This window comes from Aegilops tauschii, chromosome 1, assembly GCF_002575655.3.
Source record: "Aegilops tauschii subsp. strangulata cultivar AL8/78 chromosome 1, Aet v6.0, whole genome shotgun sequence".
Taxonomy (NCBI): Eukaryota; Viridiplantae; Streptophyta; class Magnoliopsida; order Poales; family Poaceae; genus Aegilops; species Aegilops tauschii.
Genome location: NC_053035.3, coordinates 474818641 through 474844370, shown reverse-complemented (window position 1 = coordinate 474844370; position 25730 = coordinate 474818641). Strand labels below are relative to the sequence as shown.

The 25730-nt window shown below is 46.0% G+C and overlaps 2 protein-coding genes across 2 annotated transcripts; one reads left to right on the top strand and one right to left on the bottom strand.

Annotated features, from left to right (window-relative positions):
* The first annotated feature begins 1627 nt into the window (after positions 1-1627).
* Positions 1628-3735, top strand: LOC109750865 (UPF0481 protein At3g47200-like). The gene has a single exon (XM_020309802.3). The coding sequence runs from the start codon at positions 1822-1824 to the stop codon at positions 3343-3345; it is 1524 nt and encodes a 507-aa protein (XP_020165391.2). The 5' UTR covers positions 1628-1821; the 3' UTR covers positions 3346-3735.
* Positions 3736-19172: 15437 nt separating this feature from the next.
* On the bottom strand, positions 19173-21467 carry LOC109750858 (UPF0481 protein At3g47200). Its single transcript, XM_040395691.3, has 2 exons — positions 21367-21467; positions 19173-21168 (listed from the first exon to the last, which is right to left on the bottom strand). Exon 2 carries the CDS (start codon positions 21158-21160, stop codon positions 19634-19636), a length of 1527 nt encoding a protein of 508 aa, XP_040251625.1. The 5' UTR covers positions 21161-21168; positions 21367-21467; the 3' UTR covers positions 19173-19633.
* Positions 21468-25730: the final 4263 nt, after the last annotated feature.

The following is a 25730-nucleotide window of genomic DNA, read 5'->3' as shown; positions in this document are numbered from 1 at the left end:
GTAGCCGAAGTAGCCTAGCCACGGCGGGGCTCAGGGGTTGCAAACAAGTTCATAATTTGTATGAACCATGTGTAGTTATGACTGGAAATATTTTTCTTTTTTATGGAAGCAAAATAGTATTTCCTTGGAAGCAAGTGTCTAGTCAATGAAAACAAGATCGTGAAGCTTCTGAAACATATGGAATATTTTCTTTTTTGACGGAAGCATGTGTGAAGGTGAAGCAGTTATCTAATTGCCCAGTCGACGGAAGCAAGATCATGATGGTTCTATAACATGTGAAATATTTTATGTCTTGATGCAGCCAGTTTGAATCGATTCTAATCGTCTAGTTGACCGATGCAATATCATGATGCTTCTGAAACAAAATGTCATGTTGGTTACACAGGGCATAAATTTCAAATAAATCGAAGCAGATTTTATCCATCACAGAAGCAGATCAATGAACTGAAACATTTTTTTAATCTTTTATAGCATGAACGGAAACATAAATTACAATTACAAACAAGGGTGAAAGCATGACGACAATAACATTATTTTTACACTATCGCTGCAAATGATAGAAATCTTATTTGTGACATTTGTAAATACCCCCTACTCGAAGAAAGAAGAATGGAAAAAAATATGGAGTGCACTAAATGTTTTTTGAATTATTCCCATCTTCTGTGCATATTCATAACGAATTTGTCAGAGTTGAATAGAAGAAGTGGCGCGCGGAGCAGGTTTGTGAAATGAGCGAGATCTCACAATTCTCATTAAAAATTGAATTCACATAAAAAAAATCTCCCATTGCGACAAACTTGCAACGGGCATATGTGCTACCATCTCTGTCTCAAACTATAAGATGTTTTTTTGGGTCTAAATCTAGACCAAAAAATGTCTTATATTTTAAAACGGAGGGAGTACTTATTAACTTAAAAAGGTCACTAGTGCCTAGTTTTGGTGCACCATCCGCGTCCCAACTCGTACGTTCATAGCCCCTGTAAAATGAAACGTATACAGACGTAGTAAAACCATTTCCATGATCAAGCCCAGGACTGCATCCATAAACCATTCCAAGTAATCCTGCTTGTCGAATACCTATTCCTACCGAACACCAGTACTATATATATAGTCTCCTCTCCGTAAGGTATTGTAATGTCAATCGTATAAGCCAAATGGACACCCACATGCATGGTCCCTCCCGTGTGCATGTGATGTGAGATCTGAGATGGGATGGATTTCCAAAGTTTACTTACATGGCCACTAATTGGCATCAATAGTCAGCACACGCTTATGCTTAGCACACATGCATGTAGGCCCTCTTAACATACACAAGACGAGGGGCAAACCAGTACCTGCGGTGATCTTCTTCAGATGAGAGGTGAAGTTCATTTGGCATGTTTTGTCCCACCGTTAGTAGACATCCACTGTGATCGACGAGTGTGCCTACCTATGCACTTGTGGCAGGTGGAAATGTATGTATGTCAGTATGTGGATGTGGGCAACTGGGCATGTGGCCAACCTTGAGTGAATAAAACAAAAGCGAGATGGACATGGCTGGTTGGTCAATTACTCAATACTATCTCTATAACAGGAGACACAAGGCTGTGCTTCTTCCCAGGCGAGGCCTCTCCCATGACAGTCGTCGTCTTCTTCTTCTTCTTCTTCTTCTTCTATTCTTGTCTTTTACCGTCTCTCTGCTTCCTGCTAGGCCATCAGTTTTCGTTTCTCCCATGCATTGTATTAGTCATGGCATGGACCCTGATGGATGCTAGCTGAAATCTTCTCTATGATCTCTTCATAGATATTTTGCCACCCTTCTCTAGGTGCTTTGCCACGTTCATGGCCGATTTGACAGGAAGGAGCATGGAACCACCAGCTGCTGCATGGCCACCCTGCGGCTTTCCGGCCAACTGGTCCTTGGAACCTGTGTGGGCTCCTGGCTTCCCCGTCGAGTCTGCAGTGTGGTTCCAGACACATGCTTCTAGCAGCTCTAGCGAAGAGCAGCTGCAACAGCTTCAGTATGGGGCAGCGACAACACCAAATTTAGCTATCCAGGAAGAAGAAGAAGAAGCACAATACAAGATGGAAATGGAGATCCACGACCCGATCCAAGTATTCGCGGAAGCAGCACACGAGTTCAAGGTCGACATCAACATGAGGGACATGAAGATCCACAAGTACCCTGCAAGCATTCAACGTCTCGGCGGCTACTACACAACCCCGACGACGGTGGCCATCGGGCCTTACCACCACGGGAAGGACCGCCTCAAGCCGGCGGAGAAGGTGAAGCACGTGGCCGCCTACCACTGCATCATGGAATCGGGCCGCTCCGTCCAAGAGATGTACGCCGCGGTGGCCTCGGTCGCCGGCGAGATCCGAGGGCTCTACGACAAGGACATGGTGGCAGGTATCGGCGACGATGACTTCCTGCCCATGATGTTCTATGATGCGTGCTTCCTCGTGCAATACATGCTCACATGCACCAGTGGTGGCTCCGAGATGGATCCGTCACTGCGCAGCTACTTCGACGGAAACGATAGCGACATCTTCCACGACATCCTGCTGCTCGAGAACCAACTCCCATGGCGAGTGGTCAAGACCGTCATGGGGTTCAGGCCGGTTCCCTTGGAGGAGTTCATCACTTACTTGAAAGATGGCCTGCAAGACCGCAAATTAACCGAGAAGAAGTCTCCGGCATTGGACGATAGCTACGAGCCGCCGCACCTCCTCGGCCTTCTCCGATTCTACATTGTAGGGAGAAGCAACATCAAGCGCACCCGCCTACCCCAAACCGAGTCCATGTCGTTCTCCGTGAGCGCCATCGAGCTAGCGGAAATCGGCATCACGCTAAAGGCCAACAAGACGAGCGAGCTCATAGAGATGGGCGTCAGGAACAAGCGGGCCCTCTTCGCCGAACTCTCCATGGCGTCATTGTCCCTAGATCACGCGCGCGCAAGCTGGCTCGCCAACATGGCTGCCTTCGAAGTTTGCTCCACCCCAAACTTCCAAGCGGTCGACGACGAGGAGTCCGTCGTCTGCTCGTACCTCCTCCTCCTCTCCATGTTTGCGGACCGGGAGGAGGACGTGCACGAGCTGCGAAGGAAGCGTCTCCTGCAGGGAGGAGGAGGGCTCACCAACAAGGAGACACTCGACTTCTTCACCGGACTTCAGGGCCTGCCTCTCGGATCCAGCTATATCCGCACCATGGAAGAGATTGAGAATTACAGGGTCAAGAGGCGGAAGCGGACCCGGTTGCACGCGTTCGTTTACAAGAACATGAGGATCATCGTTACCGTCTTCTCCATCGTTGGTGTACTCGCAGGTATCTTCGGCTCGCTTATGTCCCTCAGGAGACGATCTTAATTTGTCTAACTTGTTTTTAGTGAACTTCCCTGCGTCTGCATCTGCATCTGAATGCAATTTGCAGTGAAATGTTGTCCATTTGTATTATTTATTTGTCTATTGGGCATGGAATCTGCACATAGATGTATATGAGATTGGTTACTTGGTGTCACTGGGCTAATTTATAGCTGAACACTGCTCTTGCCAGACAATGCAGTTCTTTTAATCTACTTACTTTGTTGCATCTAGCCGATAGGGTATTATGATATGGATGGCGGTTAGCTGTAGATCTGGTCATGAGTGAGAGCTAAGCAGTAGGATAATGGCACCAACCATCCATGTGGTTGAGTACATCAAATCACCAATCAAGACCAAAGTATACGCGATCAAGATCATAAACTAATTGTGCAACCTTAGATGACATGCCACATTCATAGATGGACCTTGCTATACGGACGACAAAACTCAGACGGCTCCTGCATGACAGTGAAAATCCGACCGCACATGCATGTCCACAGCGGAGCAACGGCCGCTGGTTTTGTAGCCGTCCACACATCGTCCATGCTTTTTGGTTTGTAAAGCAGTTCCGTTTATAGATTCAACTGTAAACTTCCCAGTCCTAGTAAGTTTCCAGTGCAACTGATCGGGTTGATGAGACAGCTGGACCTCCATCAGTCTACTCACTAAATAGAGCCAAGCTTCCCACCGATTACCGGCTAGCGTTCTCTTGAATTGAATATTAAGGGGGATGGACTCAAATACTGTTGCAATATACGCGTCACGTCGTTGAACAATACTATAAAGACTCGGGTATTGAAGCGCAAGGGGTGTCTCTCCTAGCCAAGTATCCTCCCAGAAACGCGTGTTGGTGCCATTTCCGATTATAAACTTTGTCCTATTGAAAAAAGCTGATTTGACTCTCATCAGCCCTTTTCAGAAAGGCGAATCCGTCGGCCTTGCTGTCACTTGGGACAAAGTTTTGGAGGAAAGATACTTACTACGGAGAATCTGCGCCCATGTGGCCTCTGTCCCTACAGACAACTTAGACAACCACTTGCTAAGAAGACATCTGTTCTTGACTTCAAGATTTTCAATGCCAAGACCCCCTTGGTCTTTTGGTCGACAAATAATATCCCATTTGGCGAGTCTGTATTTTTTTTAGTTCATCACTTTGCCAGAAGAAACGGGATCGATAGAAGTCCAGCCTTTTCCTAACTCCAACTGGAACCTCAAAAAAAAAGACAAGAGAAATATAGGCATACTCGTGAGAACCGAATTAATAAGAATTAATCGGCCTCCGTATGACATGAGCTTGCCCTTCCAGCAACTCAGTTTCTTCTCAAATCGATCCTCAATACACTTTCATTCTCTGTTTGTTAGCTTACGACGGTGAATTTGTATACCTAGATACGTAAACGGTAAAGCCCCCAATTCGCACCCGAACAATTACCTATAAGCCTCTTGTTCCTCATTGGCTCTTCCAAAATAGAACAATTTGCTTTTATGAAAGTTAATCTTTAGCCCGGTCAACTGTTCAAATAAGCATAACACTAGCTTCATACTTCTTGCTTTTGCCAAGTCATGCTCCATAAAGATGATAGTATCATCGGTGTACTGCAGGATGGACACACCTTCATCCACTAGGTGAGGCACCGAGCCACCCACCTGACCAGCTTCCTTAGCCCTTCCTATTAAAATTGCCAACATATCAACTACAGTGTTGAACAAAATAGGAGACATCAGATCACCTTGTCTCAGGCCCTTATGTGTCTGGAAATAATGACCTATGTCGTCATTCACTTTAATTCCAACACTCCCTTTTTGCGTGAAAGATTTAACCTGTCGTTGCCAGGCTTCATCAAAACCTTTCATACGCAAGGCCTATTGAAGGAAAGGCCATTTGACTTTATCGTACGCTTTCTCAAAATTCACCTTGAAAACAACTCCATCTAGTTTTTTCGTGTGAATTTTGTGGAGCGTTTCATGAAGGACCACAACCCCTTCAAGGATGTTTCTGTCCGGCATGAAAGCAGTTTTGAAGTGCTGCACCACAGAATGCGCAATCTGCGTGAGCCTATTAGTCCCGACCTTAGTGAAAATTTTGAAACTAACGTTAAGAAGACAGATCGGCCTGAATTACTCAATTCTCACAGCCTCTGTTTTCTTAGGAAGCAAGATTATTGTTCCAAAATTCAGGTGAAATAACTGAAGCTGTCCAGAGAATAAATCATGGAACATCGATAACAAATCCCCCTTAATAATATGCCAGCACTTTTTGTAGAACTCCGCCGGAAATCCATCCGGCCCTGGAGCCTTATTATTTTTCATCTGCGAGATTGCTACAAACACCTCTTTCTCCGAAAATGGGGCAGTCAAAATATCATTCTCATCGGCAGCCAGTTGAGGAACATCCTCAATCCTAGACTCATCCAGGGACACACAATTATCCTCCAAAGGCCCAAACAACTACTTGTAGTATTCGGTTATGTATAATTTTAGGTTTTCTTGTCCTAAAATCGTTCCTTCGTCTTGTTCAAGCTGAAATATTCTTTTCTTTCTGTGCTTGCCATTAGCGATCATATGAAAGAATTGAGTGTTCGCGTCCCCCTGGACAACTTTGCGAACCTTAGCCCGCAGCGTCCACTTCAATTCCTCTTCATGGAGAAGCTCTTTCAATCTCATCTCCGCCTCAAGTTTAGCAGTAAGCTCCGTAGTGTGAAGGATTGTGGACTCGGCTTTTAAATCTAGGGACTGAATAAGTGTAAGAAGCCTTTCCTTTTCAACCAAACGTGTGAACATGTATATGATTTTACAAATATTGGGGCCATTGGAGGAGAGGCTGGGAAAAACTTGTTGGTGAGAAACTCATCCACCAAAGCACATCCTCGTACTATGAGACCACTGCATTTTATCTAGGGCCCCAACTTCCGAGAGATCAATGTACTTAGATAATTTATCTAAAATATGCAGTAACATTATGCTAGCCAAACCCAGTTAGAGCATCTCCAACAGGCGCCCAAAAACTGCTCCGCGTGCTAAAATTTGGATTTTTTGGGTGCCGGACAGCTCTAACAGAAGCTGTAAAATACTGCGTGCGCAAAAAAAAAGTTGGGCACGCGCTGAAAAATGCTATCTCATGCTGCAAATTTGAGATGCCGGATTGCGCGCGCTTCACAATTTACACTACGTGTTTTTTTGGACGCGCGTTTTTTGGCATCTCAAGCAATGTTGGGTCCGGCGCGATAAAAGTGCTACAGTCGCGAAACTTTTGTGCGCCTGTTGAAGATGCTCTTATCAAATCAGAAAAGAGAATACTGCATATTTTATTTCTACATTTCCACAAACAGTTAGAGTGCATGATCTAGCTACCCAGTATTGCAAGCAAATTAATGGAGAGGCGGGGAGGGAGGGAAGAACAGAGGGGAGACCGTGCTTACGGGGCTGAAGCTTGTGTTTGTGTTGATGGTGAGGAGGAGATCTCGTCGGGCACAAGATTATGAGATGGGAGGAGGAGGCGAGCTTGGTAGTGGGCAGAGCTTGTTGGGGCTGGAGAGGAGCGCGGTTGACCTTGCCCCGCTCTGCTGCAGCCTCTACCACTGCTGCTTGATTCCCTCGCGCCGCCGCTACCACTGCCGCAGGTTGCCCTGGCCTAGCCGCGATTGGTTGAACTCGCCGCCGCCGTTGGCTGTACTCGCTTCCCCGCTCCCCGCCTGCCTCCGAGCCTTGCCTCGCCTCCGGCCGGTTAAGCACGCGGCTGCGTCGGCCTCGCCTTGGTTTGGACGCGAACACACAAAAGGGTTCCGTGGATGAGCCGGTTTTCCAATTTTGTTTTCCAATTTCATACGTCCCTCCGGTGATTGCGTATAGTAACTTTTTGGGAAACGTTTGGGGCCGGGGCACCGGCCGAAGCTTCGGCCGGTCCAGTCCACGCGCGCGCGATGCGACCCACTCGCGAGCAACCACGTGGCGCGATAGACCCGAGACGACTAGTCCTCCTCCCTTTTCTCTTCTTCCTCTCGCGCATCTCTCTTTTTCTCTCTCCCCGCTGCCATGGTCAATGCATCGCCCCGCGCCGCAGGCCTCCCAGGCGCGCCGCCGTTCAGCAGATCTGGCCGCCCTCGACCAGATCCGCGCGGATCCGCGTGCATCGGAGCTCTCCCTACCTTGCCGGACCCGGCCACGCTGGAGCTGCAACCAGCCATGGCAGGACTGCGCCCCGCGGCGCAAATTTGCTGGAACCTCGACGTCACGGCGAGACGACGGATGACCATTTTTTGCTACAACTGTGTTTTGGTTTCGCTACTACCTTAGAGATTTTTTGCTGGAACCGATGGTATTTTTTGCTTCAATCAGAGATGCACGATAGCTGGGGAGGCTGGTGAGTGCTGCAACCGTTGACAGGAAAGCTCCAACCCAAGATTAAAAGTGCTTCAACCGTATATACAGAAAGCTGTAAGCGTTCAGTGCTATCGAGGAAAGCTACAACCGTCTATATAAAATGCTATAACCTTTGATGAAAAAAGTTTCAACCGAACGATAGAGAAAAGCTTTCACCCAGATGCTGCTCAAAAAGAAAAAAAGTTTCAATCGTTTACAGAAAAGCTTCTACCGTAGAGGAAAAAACTTCAACCTTTGAGAGAGAAAGCTACAACCAGACTCTGCAGTCAGAGAAGTTGCAACCGTCGGGGTGCTGTGTCCGGCGAACCATCGCCACCGGAGCGCGGCCGTCGTGCACTAGAATTGCGAGCGGTGGCACCGGAGCTACAAGGGCTGCAACATGGCCGCACCCTGCTGCATCCACGAAGGTTAGGAAACACACGAAGGCGACATAGGTGAGGGCGGCGACCAGCGGCGAGGGCGGCGACCGCAGGCGACCGACGGCGAGGGCGGTCGACGGTGAGGAGGCGAGGCGAGTCGGTCGGCACGTGCTGGGGCGTCGACGTGCACGAGGCGGGCATGTCCCTTTTCCCGTGCGAGAGGTTGAAGAAGAAGGCGGGGGACGAAGGGATCTGACGGCGAGGGCACCAGATCTGACGGTTGGCGCTCGACCGGCCCAACCGTTGGGCCGATGCACCGGCGCAGATCACTGCCCTAACTTTTTTCAGTTTTGCCTAACGTCACTGACTAGTAAAGTTGAAAGTGGTTAGGATAATTTATTAACAAATCCGTTTTATTAGGATACGGTAAAGGATTTCCTTTGAAAGATAATACATGCCATATGTATAAAACAAAAAGTAAGTACAAGCCACATAGACACCACCCAAAAAATGAAAATTACAATCAAGATTGAAGAATCCCCGAGCTTGATGGCAACATCCATCACCCGTCTCCGGCACCATCACAATGGCCACTGAAGGCCCGAGACTGATGCGTCTCCATCGCTGGGCTCCAGCTTTTCGGACCTCCAAAGTAGGTCGCCAAAGACAAAGCCATATCCATCGAAAGAATCTAGCCGGGGCACCATCCCGGACACGCCATTGAACTCTAAATCTAACGCCCTTGCGCGACGACATCGGGGGAGGAAACCTGACACACCAACCTTCCACCATGAATCCATTGTCTTCCAGCCACCGCCGCTACCGCTCCTGAACAACCTCACATGGTCCGCACCGACGCCAGAGCGTCGTGGCAACGTCAGAGCTTGAGGACATAATTCACCACAAGGATGTTGTCGCGGCCATGCCATCCCCGCTTGAACATACTAGTTGTTAAATTCATCACCGACCATCACCATAGAGTAAGCGCCTCATCGAAGAAGGATTTGGAAAGGTTCAAAAAAAAGGATCTGGAGATTCTTTATTCTACGTCGCATCAACGTCACTGAAGGCAAGATGTCGAACGACCAAAACCTAAACTATCAGATACCCTAAACCTATTGCTACACACGCCTGCATGTGTGAGATCTGGCAGCCCACCTCACCATCAGCGACCAAGAGGTCGGCGGCGGAGGGAAGTCGCCAGAGAACGATGCCGAAAGGCTTTTCGCCCTTGCACGAGAACGATGCCAGAGGTCGGCGGCTAGATCGTCTTTCTTTCTTCCACGAGAAGAAAGAAAATTGAGGGACACACCTTCTTTTTTTGCGGAAATTTTTTCAGTCTATTCACCATCAATCATGGCAGTATAACGAACATCATAAATAATAAAAATTACATCCAGATCCGTACAACATCTAACGACGACTACAAGCACTGAAGCGAGCCGAAGGCGCGCCACTGTCATCACCACTCCCTCGACAGAGCCAGGCAAAACGTGTTGTAGTAGATAGTTTGGAAGTCGTCGTGCTAAGGCCTCATAGAACCATCACACCAGAAAAGCAACCACCGCCGATGAAGAGAAGCGTAGATCGGAAGGTTCCGGGAACCGGGAGACACACTGACATAGATGAAGACCGAATTCGAGGGGATCCACCAAAGACAACCACCGACCGAATCCCGCAAGGGACGCACCTTCGGTAAGAGATGTTAGACATCGGAACACAATCCAACCCGAGTCGGAGTCCGACTGGTAGGATATGTTATTACTAATATATGACGTTGTAGGATAAACCTTTTTCTTATAGTATAATCAGACCTTTTTAATATGCATATCTAGTTTATAGGTAAAGTTTTAAGTACTAACTAGCAAATATGCCCGTGCGTTGCAACGGGTGAAAAATACATGCCCCTAAACCAAATATGCATGGCGACGGGAATGTGTATGTTGAGGAATAACATGAAGGAGAATTTTGATTTCAACCAACCATTTTTTACAAACGGCTAATAAACTTATGCATTGTACAATTTGCGGGTTTGATTAAAGATAGTCATCTCCAACTGTGATGAAAAAAATAAACTCAAGCATAAGAATAAAAAGACATACAAAAGATAACAAAATTCAAAGTACCGAAACATATTTTTTTTCCTCTGCATATTTGCATATTTCTGCCTTTCTGTGCGCATTTTTTTTCTTTCGTATTGGCTTCATGTTTGAATATTTCTTCCTCCCTTGTGTCTTATTTTGCAACTGGATTGAATCTTAATTGTTTTATTTTGCCGATAGGTTTCATGACGCTTTTTTTGGTTTTTTCTATTTTTCTACATTGGTCATCCGTGCATACCATTCTCTATCCCTTTTCCTTCTTTGTTACTTGGTACCAATGACCTGAGATTGTGATCCAAATCGCTTGCCTGCATGAGAGCTTTTTATATTGTATGCATCCGTTATTAATTAAAAAAGAAACCGAATAGATTTTGCATCATTAATTGGTGGATGTGTTGATAAAGCCGTCCATTTTTTGCTGACATTGAAGTGGCACACATTATCCGTCCAACTTCAGTTGTAGATCGGATGTCAATGCAACAATAATCTGTTGTAATTTTACCATCTTTTTCTTCGGTATATTCTCTTTGCTTCCTTATCACAACTCAAAGAGCCTCTCCTTTCCTTTCTTAGCGCCCCTGACGCAACATGCATCACGTCTATTTTCTTATTGCTTCCTTATTTCTGAAATCACAAGCCTCTTTTCTTTTCCTCCTTAGCCCTTCTCTGTTTCCTTCCTTACTTAGCCCTCTTGAGGAACGTGAATCACGTCTGTTTCTCCTTGTTTCTGAAATCAGCCTCTCTTTCTTTAATTTCTTTAGCCCCTCTCTCTTTCCTTCCTTAGCATCTCTCTCTTTCTCTCTTATTTCCAAGAGGACTTCTTAACTCCCAGGGAAGTTAATGACATATATAAATTGGGTGGATCACATGTAAGGGGGCGATGTGGTGCGAGTTGACCTTTTTTTAACACTGAATATAACCTAGTTCGGTTGGTTGTGGCGTTATGCGCTCAACAGTAGGTTGCGTGTTCGATTCTACGCTCAAACATTTTTTGCCTCGGTCTGGCTCGTCAGGATAAGTGGGCCTGATTCCTTCGGCCATCAGCCGCATCAAACGGGATGGTTAATTTGGCCTGCTGGTGTGGATATGTTGGGTTTAGTCCTTCTCTCGGACCAGAGTAGATATCAAGGAAGGATTTTTGAGACGGAAGCGAAACTGACGTACGATGGTTTTTGAGACGGACGGACGAAAATTTTAAGAGGGACGAAATTACGGTGGGAAGAAGCAATAGCCCTTTTATTATTAGGTAAAGATAAAGATAAAGATTAGCAATAGGTAAATGGTATTTTCGCTTATGAGATGAGACAAATGATAGTTAATGATTTATTTGGCTTATTTTAGTACTTTTTAATGTTCTCTATGTGCTTAAAGTGTATAAGTATTAATACTTTCTCATTGTTTATATATAAAATTTAGTTTAAATCATTTATACATTCCTCGTCTATGCATGTGGTATATGGACATTTTTGATCCAACTCCATTCTTACCGTACTATGTATGAATCCGCCATAACTTGGTATTAGAATCTGCATGATCTGGTTTCGAATCCACAACCGGCCCATTTCCAAAACCAAAAATAAATATGAAATAGGATGCGGTATGAGAATTATCCGTCTGAATCCGATCCGGTTTCACCTCTACTAATCAATGCTCAATCATGACATGTACGGTACGCATGCGTATAGTAACCGAGTGGAGTAAATTGTTGGAAACCACCACAATTGCGCGTGACAGTGTCAAAAACCACCGTTTCTTAAAAGTTTGCTGAAAACACTGATTTTGAGTAATTGTGTTGACAAAAGCACTAAAACAACTATTGATCACGTTTTGACACCGAATCTGTTGTCGGTGCTGATGTGGCACGAGGTAACGGCTTGGAGTAGACCGTTTGACTGGACTGTTAAAAAGAAAGGGAGGCCCACCAGCCAGTTGCACAACCGATGAACCGTCGTCTTCAACCTTCCGCTAAACGGATGCAGCTGAGGCAAGCTTTGTCCCTGACGCCGTTCACTCCGGCCGCCGCCATCAACGTCGAAGACGATGCTCCCTTGCATCCCCAGCTGCCAGACGACGCGTACATGCTCAGGGTGAGCACCCAGTTGTTTTCCCTCTACTTCCTTCCCCGTTTGCATCCTCTAGAGATGCTCTGACGACCACTGTGCCTGCGAGCAGCGGGCGTTGCCGCTCGTGCCAAAGCAGCAGCTGCTGTGGGCACGGAGGGAGAGGAGGACCTTGGCGCGTACGGACGCGGAGCTCCCTGGCGACCCCCGACCCGGACGTGCAACAGCTTGCCGTGGGCTGTCGCCTCGTCAACGTCCGCATCCAGGAGGAGCACGGCGGCATCTATGGGCGACACACGACGACACCCGACCTCCGCATGCACGCGCTCGCGCTGGAGCGCCTCGACCTCCGCCTTGCGTGGTCATCCTGCTCGCCATGCACGCGCTGCGGGCCGGGTCTCGATGCGCTCGTCCTCGCCGTCGCCGTGGCGGCCGGCGGCCATGGCTCGAGCTCGGAGCAGCCGGGGCCGATTCCTTGGGCAGGTGTGCTTGGGGCGTCGTTTCGGAGCTTGAGAGCACCTCGGGGCGGCGTGTTGCGGTCTTGGCCACGCAGGCGTTAAACGGCGGTGCTCGGCGCACTCTGGACGGACTCGTGGCCGAGCTCGACCACAAGGCGGGGAAGGCGACCCTGCACCAGCGAGCCCGTGCTGCGGCTGGGCCATACTACGGCGGCGCTAGCAACAGCAAGCAGCAGCTCGTCCATGCTGGCGCGCAGGTGCAGAGTGGGAGCACGAGATGGAGAGACGCACAGAACGTATTTGTGGGAATGCCTCTAGGAGAGAGAAGAGCAGACACACTGACAGGTGGGCCTTACGTCTAGCTTAAGAGCATCTCCAACAACCATGCAACGAGCGACGCACTAAAAAAGCGTTTGCAGCGTACTGATCGCGAGTTTTTATACGGCGAGGAGCGCTTGCTCCAGCGGCCGCTAAAAATTATAGTGCGCCCGAGCCGCTCCAACAGATGCGCTAAACTGCAGCGCGCGCGAGCAGCCGGCACTTGCCATACGTTGCATTTTGAAGACAATGATGATATTTCAAACATCAAAACAAAGACATGGCATAGTTGCAACGGAGGGATTCGACACTTGCAGAAAGTATTGCAAAGCAAGATGTCTTCATCCATGATGTAGTTGCCCCCTCTTCCTTTCGGTGCATCAACGATGCCCTCACCATCCTCGTCCACCTCAAACTCACGATCATCGAAATGCATCTCATTGGTTTGAGATCAATGAGAAATGTTGGAGCCAACACCCATAGTTGACATATATGCCTCGTCATTGAAACTACGAATTATATACAACGAAGCAAATAATCTATCCATATGTATGCATTCGAAAAACAACAACAACAACAACAAAAAGTTGGCGAAATTTTACCTTGTGGGCATTTCATCGACCACCTTGTGCGCGTCGGCCGTCGGCTGAACAAGTGAGCTCGCCGCCGCGTTCGTCGCACGCCCTGCAAGCTTCTTCCTCGACGGCCTAGAGGAGCCGTCCGCAGCCTGGTTCTTCTTCGCGGATACCTTGCCCTTCTTCGCCCGCGCCGCATTTGGGAGCTTTGAGAGGGGGGGGGGGGGGCACGTGGCTTCATCGCGGGCGCCGGCGCGACGCCACCCGCCGTCGAGGTCGTCCGTTGTGGCATGAAAAGGCCGCGCACGACGCCGGTGCTTGGAGGAGCACCGACGGTGGCGAAGCGAAAACTCCCCGCGCTAGGGTTTGCGGCGCCTGCGATGATGGAGGGGTCGCGGGTGTAGGAAGGGGTGAGGGGGGTGCTGGCGCGTCCGTCCATCGGGCCAATTCGCCGACGGCGACGCGGGCGGGGCGAAAGTAGCGCGGCGGAGAGAGTACGGCGCGAGCGTTCGAGTGTGCGGCGCGCGGAAGCAGGCGCAATAAATAAACGGCGCACGATGGCGTTTTGGACCGCGCACTGAATTCTTTATGCCGCGCGCGCGGTTATTGCGCCTCCGCTGGAGCTCGCTGAGCGGTTGCGCGCGCGCTAAAAACCAAAAATTTCCAGCGCGGTGCTTATATAACGCGGCTGTTGGAGATGCTCTAACGTTGTTGCCAAACGAAGTGAAAATTTGGTGCCACGTGGGACTGATGACAGGGCCCCACTGTCAGATTTGCTGTCAAAATGCAGTCAATTGAGGTTTTAGTTCTTTTAGTAAACAATTACTCAAAATAGGTGTTTTCAATAAACTTATACAAAAACAATTGTTTTTTGCATTATCAGACGCAATTGTGATGGTTTTTGACAATTTACTCAACCGAGTGTGTACTAACTTGCTCACAATTAATATATCTATAGGTACCGAACTTCTTGGTAGGAAGCTATTGTCGCTAATGATAAGTTTTTCACCTCAGCTATATGTAAGCTGTCTGATTTTTATATTTGGATAAGTCAATTGTCTGAACGTTGACTCTTTTATCGAGATTCGTGTTGTTCCTTTTGGTGGTGTTTTGTGGCTTTTTTTGCTATATTTTTTTTAACTTGCCTCTATTTGTAGATAGTTCATTTTTCAGTTGGGCTTGAAACTCATTACCCATTGTCTATATTTTTTTGTGCACTTTAGCTATTATTTTTATTTTTAGCTGATTTTTCTTTTTTCTATATATGTGTATTTTTTAGGATATTGGGTGAGTGTAAATGTATACACACAAGTACTCTATAATACGTGTGTAAATTATACCGAAGTGTAGAAAATGGACTATTACATGCTTATTCTTCATATTTGAAAAAGTAATTTCAGTGTGGAGTTGTGTGTACTTATCTTATGTTTTATTTTCATTTTCTTTCTTCTTGAAGGGTAATAACATTGTCACCTTTTCTTAATTAATATAATCTTGTTTCACCCGCAAAAAAAGGGATTTAGTATTAGTTTTATTTCTTCTTCTTTCTTTTTTAAGGATAATACCAATGACATTAATTCATTTCTTCTTAGAAAAGAATTATATGAAAACTTCACTATTATATGTTTATCTTCTAATTATTAAAGAGCGCAAATTATGTGCAAATGCTGTCATTATTTGTTTTATTCATTTTCATTTTCTATCTTCTTAAAGGGTAATATCAATGCCACTAATTCATTAAGGAAAACTTTGTTCTATGTTTTTTTGTCTTTTGTCTTACTAGGTATGGAGTTAGTTTCTGTTATGTTTCAGACCGACCCAAATATCTCGTTAGCCTATTTTGTGGTTGCAAAAAGTCAGAGTTTATGTTTTATTTTAATACATGTCTTTGTTCATTCATGGTTACTTGTTTTTTTTTAGTCGGACTTTCTCCAATATTTCTGTGTGCGGGGGAGTTTTGATGTTGAAATTGTATTACATTACTCAATTTCATGTTTAAAATTTAAAATGAAATTCATTTATGTTTAGGTGGGGGCCACTAATCACAAACGGTGAGGTGACAGAGGACAACAAGGATGGTGAGGCAGAAAAGCATAGTCGTAGCTGAAGCTCGACGCCACGTCTTAATTATAATGTGGTTATTTTGGTGCTCGATGACATTCAATTACAGGATGTGCCAAAAGCTTGAGAGACTATACGATTTCTGATATATTTTCTAGCACTTCATATAAAATCGAAAATCTACTTTTATATTTCATTTTTCGGAAGACGAGTATATATATAAATAGGGATGTATACTTCATGGCCGTAAATTTTCATGATAACATACGTTTTAGTGTGCTCTATAGAAAGATAAATTCATGGATTTTTTTAATAGTGAATAGTACCCATGATAGAATTGTTTGTTGTGTATATCACATCAAAATAATCCATAAGGGAACTTTACAAACATGTAGTTTACATTTCTATATAGGTTTGTAATTTTTTCCGAATTTTTTAGAACTTAAAAGGTTGATTTTGTTTCAAACTCAGGCTGCATTTAAAACACGAATGCAAAGACAACCCACACTACAGGGCCCACAAGCCAGCGAATGCACTGAACAAAGGGCTTCTCTACACAAACTGGGCACAAAAAATCTGTTGTACCTCACCAGCTAGCAATAGGCCTCTATATGGACCGTCCCATTTTGGGCATTCTCCCCACCAGTTCCTCAACCAATCTTTTTTCCTTTTTACTTTTTTCTGTTTCATTTTTTCCTGTTATTTTTTTTTCAAATTCGCGAACTTTTATAAATCACAACTATTTCTTCAATTCATGAATATTTCGAAAATCATGATCAAATTTTAAATTCATGACATTTTTAGAGCTGTAAACAATTTTTGAAATTCCTGAGAATCTTTTCAAACTCATGAACATTTTTATAAAAGTTACGAACATTATTTCAAACTGAAAATTTGTTTTTCAAATTCATGATATTTTGGAATTAGGAAATACTGTTTTAAACTTGCGAACAATTTTTGAAATTCATTAGCATTTTTTAAACTTCAAGTACATTTCTAAATTTGTGAACTTTTTCTAAAAAACATGGACATTTTTTTCAAACTCGCATACATTTCTTAATTCGTGATTTTTTTGAAATCATGAATATTTGCAATTTGTGAATATTTTAAAATTCATATACATTTTTTTGAATCGATGAACGTTTTTTATATCAATGAATTTTTTTGTTCAAATGTGTGACCTTTTTTTTAATTTACATACATGTTGGTTTTTTAAAACAAATAAAACAAAAACCCTAAATTTGTGAACATTCAAATTCGCAGTTTTTTCAAAAAAATCAGTACTTTTTGAAAGCCGGATTATTTTTTAAATAGTAAATAAAAACAAAGAAAATATTATGAAACAACAAGGGCGCACGTGGGCTGATCCAAAGTGTGTGGGTAGGTGTGGGTTTGCTGAAATCAGTAATTAGGAGTACTCATTGCAAAGATCACTCCCACCTTCCCAGGTTGTGACAATGGCGCGCTGCATGTGCGCCACTAGTCACAACCTCGGAGTTTTCTTTTTTTCATACATCCGTTTATTCAAAACGTTTTATCTTTCAAACCAAGCGTCCGAATCTCGAACTATTTTCACCGTTGGTTTCGTCGTGTGAGATCTTCAAAACTAGATCCCATGTTGATAGGTTTTGATGAACTTTTTTTCATAAAAAAAACCGGACGAAAAAACCAAACCCGGAGCACCATTTTTTTCCTTTCCGAAAGAGGCACGGCCGTGCTTCTCGCGCAATCACAACCGTGCGCCTCGCGGAAGCAAAATCATGACACTCGCGGAAGAAAAAAAAACAGAAAATGCGTTTTCCTTTCCGTTTTCGAGAGGCACGGCCGTACCTCTTGCGAAAGCACAACGTACATCTCGCAGAAGCAAAACACGCCTCTCGTGGAAAGAAAAAACAGAAAACGCGTTTTTCATTTTCGAGAGGCACGGCCGTGCCTCTCGCGGAAGGAAAAAAAATAAAAACACGTTTTTTTTCGTTTTTGAGAGGCACGGTCGTGCCTCTCGCCAAAGCAAAACCGTGCCTCTCGCAGAAGCAAAACTGTGCCTGTCGCGTAGGCAAAGAAAAAGAAAACACGTATTTTTTTTCGTTTCTGAGAGGCGTGATTGTGCCTCTCGCGAAAGCAAAACCGTGCCTCTCACGAAAGCAAAAAAACACGCTTTTTCGTGCAAACTTTTTTTATTCCAAAATCTAAGGAAGACCGGTGGAAAACCAAAAAGTCAAAAAAAAAGGAAAAAACCGTTTAAAAAGCAGAAAACGCGTGCGAAAAAATAAAAAAAATCCGGAGGGAGCACCGAGAGCGCGCCAAGTGGCCCTGATCGTTGTGAGACTCCCGAAGAAGCGCTCGTCAACTAATTGTTCTCTGGGTTTGCTCGTTTCCCCTCGCGCGGGTCGGAGAATAGGAGAACCAAAAAAAAGTCGTGTTTCTAAAAAAAAGGAGAACCAAGTCGCTTAACAACATGGGAGTTATTTACCCAAAACTACCACACTTGATAATAGGGTAACAACTTGGTACCACATTAAAGGCAGGGCAAAAAAAACCACCGAAAATATGACTAATGCATAACGCGAAGCACTGATGGTCGAATTTGACCGCGAAAACAGCGAAACCGACAGGTGAGGCCCGCCGTCGGGATGATGTGGTGTTGTTGTGTGGACAAGATGCTGACTTGGACTGGGGTCCCACCTGTCAATGACAAAAGTGTTTAGTTTTGTCACCTTTTTTTTATTTCTTTCTCTTCTTTATGGGCATTTAACCGAACACTTCGTGAGCGAGCACTGGACACGGACATCACCGGCGCCGCCACCACAGAGGACATGTGCAGCGGTAACGCCTGGCCAGCACCTCTCCTGCCTGCCACCGGCGAGCACCTCCGGGAGACCAGTTCGCGTCTGTGGGTGGCGTCATGGAAGTGGCCGCTCGTTAGAGGTGGACGCGGACCTGGCCGGCGTAGGATCTCGCCGGAGCTCAGTGTGCGGCCTCGCATCCTCGCTTCCAGTCTCGAGCGCCGCCACCGCCGCGGAGCTCCACGCCGCCGGCAGGGAACGAAGGGATGAGGCAGGGACGCAGCGAGCGGGAGCAGCGTCGGCAACAGGTCGTGCTAGCTTGCTCCGCGCCCGCATCGCGCGCTCCCTGCTGTGCGACCCCGCCTCCTCGCTCCCACTCCCAAACGCCACCGCCACCGTGGAGCTCCACGCCGCCAACACCGACCGCCGTCGCCGTTCAGCGACCGGAGCACCGCCGCCGCGCGCCTGCCCTCCTTTTCCTCTTCCGGCCAAGTAGGGGGCGTGACGCGGACGAGCACCTCTCCACCACCGGAGCGTGGTGGCCTCCTTTTTCTGTTATGGGAGCGTGGTGGCCTGCACCGCTCCTAGCTTCCGCCGGCGAGCACCTCTCCATCGGAGCTCCTGTCCTCTACGCGGCCGATTGAAGAGATGGGAAGGAAGAAGACAACGGATGGACGACAGGTGGGACCTAGGTCCATCTCAGCAAAATTTCCAAATAGGCATGCCACGTCAGCCTTACAGGTGGGCCCAACCGGTCACTTTGACTGTTTTCGCGAAGTTATCTCACTATCAGTGATCCGTGTTACGCATTAGTCACATTTCCGGTGGTTTTTCGTGCCCTGCCTTTAATGTGCTATCAAGTTGTTACTCTAACCCAAGTGTGAGGGTTTTGGATAAATAACTCACAACATGGGAACAATGTTGCAGGCCCGCACGACAGCACGTACGGTTCCAGCTGCCAGCGGCAACGAAGCTGCAGATAACCTAAGCGTTGGCCTAGATAGCCTTCCGTGGGCGAGTATTCTCTGTTTCGGATGTGTGATTAATCTTTGGATGAAACCAAACAACACCCAGGAGAATCAGAAGATTAAGATGGAGCATTTACTTGCAAATGTCATTAATTCTGATTCAAAAAGAAAAATAATAATTAAAGGTTGCAAAATCACAACATCGATCATAGACAAAGGGAGAGGAGCTATTGTTTCTTGAGAGACGCAAGCGTGCTCAAGATAGTGATGAGTGCAGCAACGGCGGAGAAGACCGTGGCGATGATTCTCCAGTTCTTGTGAAAAAAGGCGTGGCACCGTGTCCGCTTCCGCCTCTGCTTGTTCCTGTAATTCTCAATCTCTTTCATGGTGCGGACATAGCGGCTCCCGAGAGGCAGGTCCTGAAGGCTGGTGAAGAAGGAGAGCGCCTCCTTGTTGGTAAGCCCTCCTCCTCCTTGCAGAACACTCTGTGTTCGCAGCTGGTGCACGTCCTCCTCCTTGTCCACGAACATGGCTAGGAGGAGGAGGTAGGAGCAGACAGCGGACGCTTCATCTTCAGCATCACGCCCTTGAAATTCTAGGGTCGTGGACAGCTCGAAGGCTGCCATGTTGACTAGCCAGACTGAGCGTAAATCGTTCAGGGACAGTGGCGCCAGAGAGAGCTCCGCGCAGAAGGGCCCTTTCGTGTCGATGCCCATGTCTACGAGGTCACTTGTCTTGTTGGCCGTCAGCATGATGCCGCTTTCTGCAAGCTCCATGGCACCTACAGAAATCGAAACCGACTCGAGGCGGGGTAGCGGCTGCCGGTTCGGTTTGGGTTTGCTCCTTCCCACAATGTAGAACCGGACAAGACCGAGGAGATGTGGCGGTTTGTACTTCTCTTCCCAGTCCAAAGGCTTCCTCCCGCGGACCTTGCGGTCTTGCAGGCCGTTTTTCAACGAATTAACGAGCTTCGGCAACGACACCTGCCTGAACCACATGACGGTCTCGACCACCCGCCAGGGGAGCTGGTTCTCAAGCAGGAGGATGTCACGGAAGATGTCGTTCATATTGCCCTTGAAATAGCGGGATAAATACGAATTCAAGTTGGAGCCTGTAAGTTTAAGCATGAACTGCACCAAGAAGCAGGCATCATAGAACATCATAGGCTCGAAGTCGTTGTCGCTGATACCTGCCATCACGTCCTTGTCATAGAGCCCCCGGGCCTCGCCTGCGACTGAGACGACTGCGTCGTACATCTCCTGGACAGAGTGGCCCGACTCCATGATGCAGTGGTAGGCAGCCACATACTTCACCTTCTCCGCCGGCTTGAGGTGGTCTTTGCCGTGGTAGTAGGGTCCGATGGCCACCGTCACCGGAGTGGTGTAGTTTTTGTTGCCGTCGCTGAGACGTCGAATGAGTCCGGGGTACCTATGCATCTTCCTGTCGAACATGTCGATGTCGACCTCGAACTCGTGTGCTGTTTTCTCGAACACTTGCATCGGGTCGCGGATCTCCATCTCCATCTTGTTTTGTGGATGTGCTTCTTCCTCACAAGGTGACTTCTGTGTGGCTGCCGCATACTGAACCTGCTGCAGCTGCCCTCCGCTAGGGCTGCTAGGAACATACGTCTGGAAGCAGGTGCCCAGCATTTCAGTGGACCAAACAAACTCGTCAGCAACCCACGCAGCTCCCGCGGGTTCCATGGACCAATCGGCCAGATGAAAGTCGCAGGGTGGCCATACAGCAGGTTCCATGCTCCTCCCTGTCAAATCGGCCATGAAATGAAGGTCCACCACAGAGCATTTGTAAGTGAATAACTTTATCAAACTGGAAACGAAAACTGAGAATAAGATCTAGCTAGGAAGAGATCATAGCGAAACTTTTAGCTGGCATCAATCACTAGTTCAGCACTAATATCATGCATGGGAATGGGAGAAAGGAAATTTGATGGCCTACCTACCTAGCAGGAGCCAGAGAGGCGACGGTACAAGAAAAGAAAGAGGAAGACTGTCACCTCGCGTGCTCGGCGATCGAGAAGAAACACAACCTTGTCCCTCCTTTTGTAGATCAAGTCTTGATCAGCTAGTCATGACCAACTCGGATTTTTATACAATCAAGGTGCATTAATTGTAGGCAGACATACATTTCCACCTGCCACATGTGGATACGAGCATGATTATACCTGCCACATACATTTCCACCTGCCACATACATGTGGATACATTTCCACCTGCCACATACATTTCCACCTGCCACATGTGGATACTGATGGCTATAAGCAAGTACAATAGGATGATGTAGTCAGGCTGTAAGATTTAAATATTATATTTTGGATGAGTTGGAGAAGAGAGAGGAGAGAAGGGAAGCGGGCTACTGATTAACAGCCGGCTGCAGCACGTGTTCCTAGGCATGTTGTGAGAGAGGGAGGTGGGCCATGTATCAAAAAAAGTACATATTTATATGCAACTATTGTACTTGCCGGCTATAAGGTTGGCTATAGATGATGTGACAAGACCATATAGCCAGCAACTGGCTATACTATTAACCATGCTCTAAGGAACTGCCATGCCATCTATAGCCATCGTCTATATGCACTCATATAATAATGTGGGCTATAAGGTTGGCTATTACATTAGTACCTTTTTCCATCTTCTCTCTCTTTCTTCACATTTATTGCATTTACTTAGGAATGCGTATATAGCTAGGCTCTTGCATGAGAGCCCACTCCCTTACTTTTTTACATCTCTCTCCTCCACATAGGCAAAAATGCCATGTAAGTATGCTATAAGACTACCCACAATGGGAGTAACATAGGTAGTAACATCACACATATCTAGATAATATAGATGATGTGGCAAGCAATAAATGAAGAAAGAGAGGCATGTGGTAACATAGCTAGTTACTACTAATGTGAGTAACATCACACATATCAAGACAAGATGAGTCTATAGCCTAATAAATTAAGTGTTGTATGTTACCACACATATGTTATTCCCCACTATAGAGGTAGTAACATAGAGTAGTAACATGGGCATGTTACTACACTATGTTACTACCCATTGTGGCTAGTCTAAGCCCACTATTGTACTTGCTCTACTACCTCCGTCCTGGTTTATCAGTCCCTTTCGCATTTTGTGCTAAATTTTGACTTTATATTTAACTATCAAAATTTTAATGCATGTAACAAAAAATAATATCACTAGAAACTATGTTTAAATACGAATCCAATGATATATTTTTTGATGATATGCATTATTATTTTCTTAGTTAAATATATGGTCAAAGTTTGACACAAAATACTAAGGGGACCAATAAACCAGGACGGGGGTAGTAGTATAGCAAGCACACCCATCGACCATAGGTGAATAGAGGGTAGGCCAAAAACCTAAATTTCTTACACACTATGGATGGGATAAAACATGCCATATGAACTTCATCCCAAAAAAATAGAGCCGGTGCAATAGGTGTTGGTTTGCCTCAACTTGTCTATATATATATATATCCCCTTTTGTACTTACTTGGCAAATTTTAGCATGATCTCTCTTACCTTCCTTTTCACATGAGAGGTACGTAAGAGTTCATAATAGATTTGAGCCATTGATTTGATTAAGTAGTGGTCAGATTAACTCTTACCTTCTTATCTTTCATGTGAAAAGAAATGGTAAGAGGGAGCATGTTAAAGGTACTCTTTGTACTTTCATTGTCCTCTGTATGTAGTCCATATCGAAATCTCTAAAAAAGACTTATATTTAAAAACAGAGGGAGTAGATAAAATATGGTATGATAAAACTCCATTATTTTAACCATTTATGGGTTTCCAAATATTTATTTGTACAAAAGTTCCTTTTTTGCGAGAAAACTTTTAATCTATTCATCTTCAATCATGGTAGTACAACGAACACCAGAAATAATAAAAAATACATCCAGATCCGTAGACCACCTAGCGACGACTACAAGCACTGAAGCGAGCCGAAGGCGCGCCACCGTCATTGCCCCTCCCTCGCCGGAGCCGGACAAAACTTGTTATAGTAGACAGCCGGGAAGTCGTCGTGCTAAGGCCCCGTAGGACCAGCGCAGCAGAACAGCCACCGCCGCCGATGAAGAGTAGCGTAGATCGGAAGGATCGAACCTGAAAACACATAAACGTAGATGAACTACGACCAGATCCGAGCAAATACACCAAACATAGATCCGCCGGAGACACACCTCCACACGCCCACCAAACTGCTAAGCATATATAATGGTTATGTTGTATGTGCCAACTAGTAGTAGACATGTAAAGTTCCATCTCTTTCCTCAAATAAAAAGGTTCCATCCCATCTTACGCCACATGCACACACGAGGGACCATGTGGGTGTCCATTGGCACATACGATGGACCAAGTAACCCATACCCGCCCCAAATGCATGGACAGACTGCCTGGTCAATGCTTGGACTTTCTTGACCACCCAACCGGGCAGCCGGCCAAAACGGTCGAACTGACCGGCGCTTCCTATATCCGGCCCAGATTTGGGGCGTATAAGAGGACATCCGGACGTACTAGGATAATATATGGATGTATATAGATGCATTTTAAAGTGTAGATTCACTCATTTTGCTTTGTATCTAGTTCATAATAGAATATCTACAAAGACTTATATTTGGGAACGGAGGTAGTATATCCAATGTAAGCCAACTCTACCTTGACGTGCGCTAGCTAGCTAGCTCAAGGGAACTACAACTCTTACGACAAAACATGTTCGTAGTTAACATGCCGAGCTAGCAAACAAACTCAACAGTAATCAAGATTACATTACCAGTTGTGAGTTGAATTATCTATCAGTCTATTGGGCATAGAATCTGCAAATAGATGCGTACCAGATTGGTTATTTGGTGCCACAACGGAGCGAGTAGTTACAAACTGCGATAGTGCATTCCTTTTTTGTTCTTTACCGCCATCACCCACCCTCTGCTTAAACAACAACTTGTCGCGACACTCTAACAAGTCGATAGGGTATGATATGATTGGGTGATAGCTGGAGATTTGGTCGTGAGTGCGAGCAAGGTATAGTGCCACCAACCATGCATGTGATCACGTACACCAATCAAGACCAAAGCAATGCATGAACGGGTTCATAAACTAATAGTGCAACCTTATATGCCATTTATGCCTGTATGAGTACCGCGCCTTCGAATTTGTAACGCAGAAACAGTCTTTTTCAGCATCTTTGCCCATTTATTTTGGAGCTGTGGTGTTGTCTCAATTCTGTGGGGTCTGATTCTTCGTTGGGCTGGGCTGCAAGAGGTCGCCCTTCGGACCAATCTTTCATTACGAGGTCGGTGGCAAAACTCTAGAGATACTCCCTCCTTTCAGCTTTATATACATGTAGAAATTTATGTACTTACCATTACATGTTCAGATTTCAAGATGTATTGAATCACTGCATGCCACTAGTAGAAAACAGGGCTTTGGTTGGGGCCTGGCCAGCCCATTAGTCCCGGTTCTGTCACGAACCGGGACTCATGGGGGGCATACGTCCCGGTTCGTGCGCCCAGCGGGCCGGCCGGGCCTCGGAAGGCATTTGTCCCGGTTCGTGTGTACCCATTTGTCCTGGTTCTAGGCACGAACCAGGACCAATGGTCCTCGCTCCTGGCCCACAGCCATTGGTCCCGGTTCGGGCCTAGAACCGGGACAGAAGGGGGGCCTTTAGTCCCGGTTCCGTCACGTCCCGTCCCCGTCTTCACCGCCGTCGATCGCCTGCGCCGATCTCGTCGCCGGCACCACCGTGGTGAGCCTCTTGTTCTTATCTTCTTTCTGAAAGAAAGAAATTCTTACTTTAGATAGATACTTGTCTAATTTTCTTACTTTTATTATTGCTTGTTATTATATAGTGCGATGGTTTTGATATCCGCCCCCGTCGGCCCTCGTCCTGTCTATGACTCGGATGTGGTATATATTATCTTTTATAACTATTTGGTTCATTTATTGTTTATGACAATTATGCCGACCAACGTGACATAGATTTTATTTATCTAGGAGGTATGTGAACCGGAAATTCCAACCGACCCTATTGTCGAGAGGTTAAATTTAGTTGAAGAAGAAAACAATTAATTGAAGGAAAAAATAAAAAAATTAAGGAGGAGAAGATGATATTGGAGTTGCATGTCGCGGATGTTGTCGATGATCACAAGATCAAGATAGATGCAATGCGGTTGAAGATTAGAAAGATTAGAAAATATGCCATTCATACCGAGGCTTGGTATCATTATGTCGTTGGATCAATTGTTACCTTGGTTGTAATTATGATCGCATTTGTTGTTGCATTGAAAGGTTTTACATAGTTT